General features: G+C 42.2%; 1 protein-coding gene across 1 annotated transcript; it reads left to right on the top strand.

The window, feature by feature from the left end:
* Positions 1-364: 364 nt before the first annotated feature.
* Positions 365-2,180, top strand: LOC141646380 (uncharacterized). Its single transcript, XM_074454288.1, has 2 exons — positions 365-1,521; positions 1,806-2,180. Exon 1 carries the CDS (start codon positions 466-468, stop codon positions 1,453-1,455), a length of 990 nt encoding a protein of 329 aa, XP_074310389.1. The 5' UTR covers positions 365-465; the 3' UTR covers positions 1,456-1,521; positions 1,806-2,180.
* The last annotated feature ends 778 nt before the right edge of the window (positions 2,181-2,958 follow it).

The raw sequence follows: 2,958 nt of genomic DNA, 5'->3' as shown, positions 1-2,958 counted from the left end.
TATGAAAGGTGTTAGTATTGCTGATGTTTTGGATGAAGCGGTTCATGGCCTTTCTACCTCATCTTACCAGCTTGTCACTAGTCGTCTCTTTTGTCATGAGACGACTTTAGTTTTAGTTTTATTAGATTTATTATGGTTTGCTTTTATCTTACGAACTGTTCGATGTAATTTTATTAGGATTGCTTATGCTATAGCTACGTCTATAGCCTAAGATAGCAATCTTTTTTCACTCTGACAAAAAAAAAAAAAAATTCCTATTATTATTCAGTCAATTCCTAGTTTACAGTAGGTTGTTTTGGTAACAATATATTCTTGTTATCTCCTGTTGTATTATAAAAGGGAGCCTTGATTATCAATAAAACACACAGATTACTTCTCTCAAATATCTTTCTCTGCTTTACGTTTCTATCATGGTATCGAGCTTGGTTTAATTTCTAAAAACGCCATTTTTTTTCTCTCCTTGCCATGACTGGCGGAGATAATATTCCACAAACGGAAAATTCCGTTCCTAAAATTGATCCCCTTTCTCCTTTCTACCTAGGCTCGGGTGATTTGCCTAGCCTCAAACTATCCACCATTCTTCTCAATCATCGAAATTATGACAATTGGAGCCGCTCGATTCGTATGTCGTTAAAATCGCGTCGAAAGTTTGGCTTCTGTGATGGTTCCATTAAAAAATCGTCTGAAGAACCCTTGTTAGGGCAATGGGAGGTTATCCATTGTACAATCGTTTCTTGGCTACGGGCGACCATCGACCCGGCTGTTCTCGAGAGCATTCCGTATGTTGAAGACGCTACTGCCATGTGGAAGGATTTGGAAGAGCGATTTGCTGTCGTTGATGGTACGTCTATTCACTCTTTGAAAACTGAATTGGGTGAATGTCGTCAAACAAAAGGTATGTCCGTTACTCAATACTACGGCAAATTAAAATCTTTATGGGACGCAATATCCATTCATGAACCCCCTTTCGCTTGTCAATGTGGGAAATGCACTTGCGATATTGCTGGAAAGGCGATTAAGCGCCTTGATAATGAGAGATTGCATCAGTTTTTTATGGGACTAGACCGTAGCTTGTATGGGACACTTCGTAACAATCAGTTTCAACTTGAACCCCTGCCTACCCTTAATCGTGGTTACCATGCAACCCTACAAGCCGAAAGGCTTCTTCAGGAGGGTACCCCTGCTGACGTTACTGACGTCGTGGCTATTGCTACTCCTGGTGGGTCTCACACACCTGACGAATGGAAGGCCATTCGCGAAAAGGAGAAAGCTGAGCGTCGTAAATTGTTTTGCTCCCACTGCGAGGTTCATGGCCATGACATTAGTTCTTGTTTTATTAAAAGTCAAAAATTTCCTGATTGGTGGGGAAGTAGGCCTCGCACCTTGGCCGAATTACGTCGTAGTAAGAAGTCAGGTCCGGGTTCTGGACGAATGGCGGCACGGGTTCTGGTGTAGGGTCAAGTTCTTCTAGTACGGTTCACGCCAACGCCCTCCAAACTATTCCTCCTGATCGGCTATCCGGTACGTGTATTTCTTGGATTATCGATACAGGTGCTTCTAACCATGTCACAAGTGACCTTTCTTTATTTACGGATAGTATGGTCATTCCTCCTCGCGCCGTGAGATTGCCAAATGGGAAGAGGATTATGGCCTCTCGAATGGGAACCGTGAGAATTAATAATTTTATTACGTTGCGACGAGTTTTATTTGTCCCTCATTTAACTTGTCATTTAATTTCCGTCTCTCAATTAACGACTGATTATGATTATGCGTTGCAATTTACTAAGGATTGTTGTCTTATCCAGGACCGTTCCTCGAGGAAGATGATTGGGAGTGGTGAGCTTCGGGATGGACTGTTTATCTTGGCTTCGTCGGATACAAATACGGTGGTACATACTTTGGACACATCTGGGTCTTATGAATTATGGCACCAACGCCTTGGTCATCCGGGAGGAAGTGTGGTTCAATTTTTACCTTTGCCTAATTCTTTTTCGGTTAATAAAACCTTGGTGTGTGATGTGTGCCACCGAGCAAAACAAACTCGTGCTAGCTTTAATTTGAGTGAGAATATTGCTTCTGACATTTTTAGTTTGATTCATTGTGACCTTTGGGGGCCGTATCGTACTCCTTCAACTTGCGGAGCTCGATATTTCCTTACCATAGTGGACGATTGTTCCCGTTCTGTTTGGGTTTATCTCTTGCTTGCTAAGACAGAAGTAACTAGCGTATTTATGCAATTTTTATCCATGGTACACACACAATTTTCAAAACAGGTGAAAGTGGTACGGAGTGACAATGGTACGGAGTTCAATAATATGGCGGACTATTTTTTACAGCAAGGTATTCAGTTTCAAACCTCTTGTGTTGGCACGCCTCAACAAAATGGACGGGTGGAACGCAAACATCGGCATATTCTTAATGTGGCCCGAGCCCTATTATTTCAGGGAAAACTTCCGAAGAAATTTTGGGGTGAGTGTGTTCTTACGGCCGCTTATCTTATTAATCGCACTCCTTCAAAAATTATTTCTCATAAAACACCTTATGAAATTTTATTTGGCGTACTGCCATCTTACAATAATATGAAGGTTTTTGGTTGCATTTGTTATGCTCATAATCAACAAACTAAGGGCGATAAATTTGAAACCCGAAGTAGAAAGTGCATTTTTCTTGGGTATCCACACAATAAAAGAGGGTGGAAATTGTACGATATTGAAACCGGGAATATTTTTGTCTCGCGAGATGTTGTCTTTCATGAAGAAACATTTCATCAATTTCATACAGGAATTGATAAACCCGACAGTAACATTGACCCGTTACTTCCTCATGATGACCCACCCGCATCCCATGACCCACCCGCATCCCATAACCCACCCGAACCAGACCAACCTGGTTCCCCTGCCTCCGTACCTGAATCCGCGGAACCTGCTGCCACTGACGTTGTCACTCCCGCCACTCCCT

Source organism: Silene latifolia, chromosome 3 (assembly GCF_048544455.1).
Source record: "Silene latifolia isolate original U9 population chromosome 3, ASM4854445v1, whole genome shotgun sequence".
Taxonomy (NCBI): domain Eukaryota; kingdom Viridiplantae; phylum Streptophyta; class Magnoliopsida; order Caryophyllales; family Caryophyllaceae; genus Silene; species Silene latifolia.
This window is presented reverse-complemented; position numbering and strand designations above follow the sequence as displayed.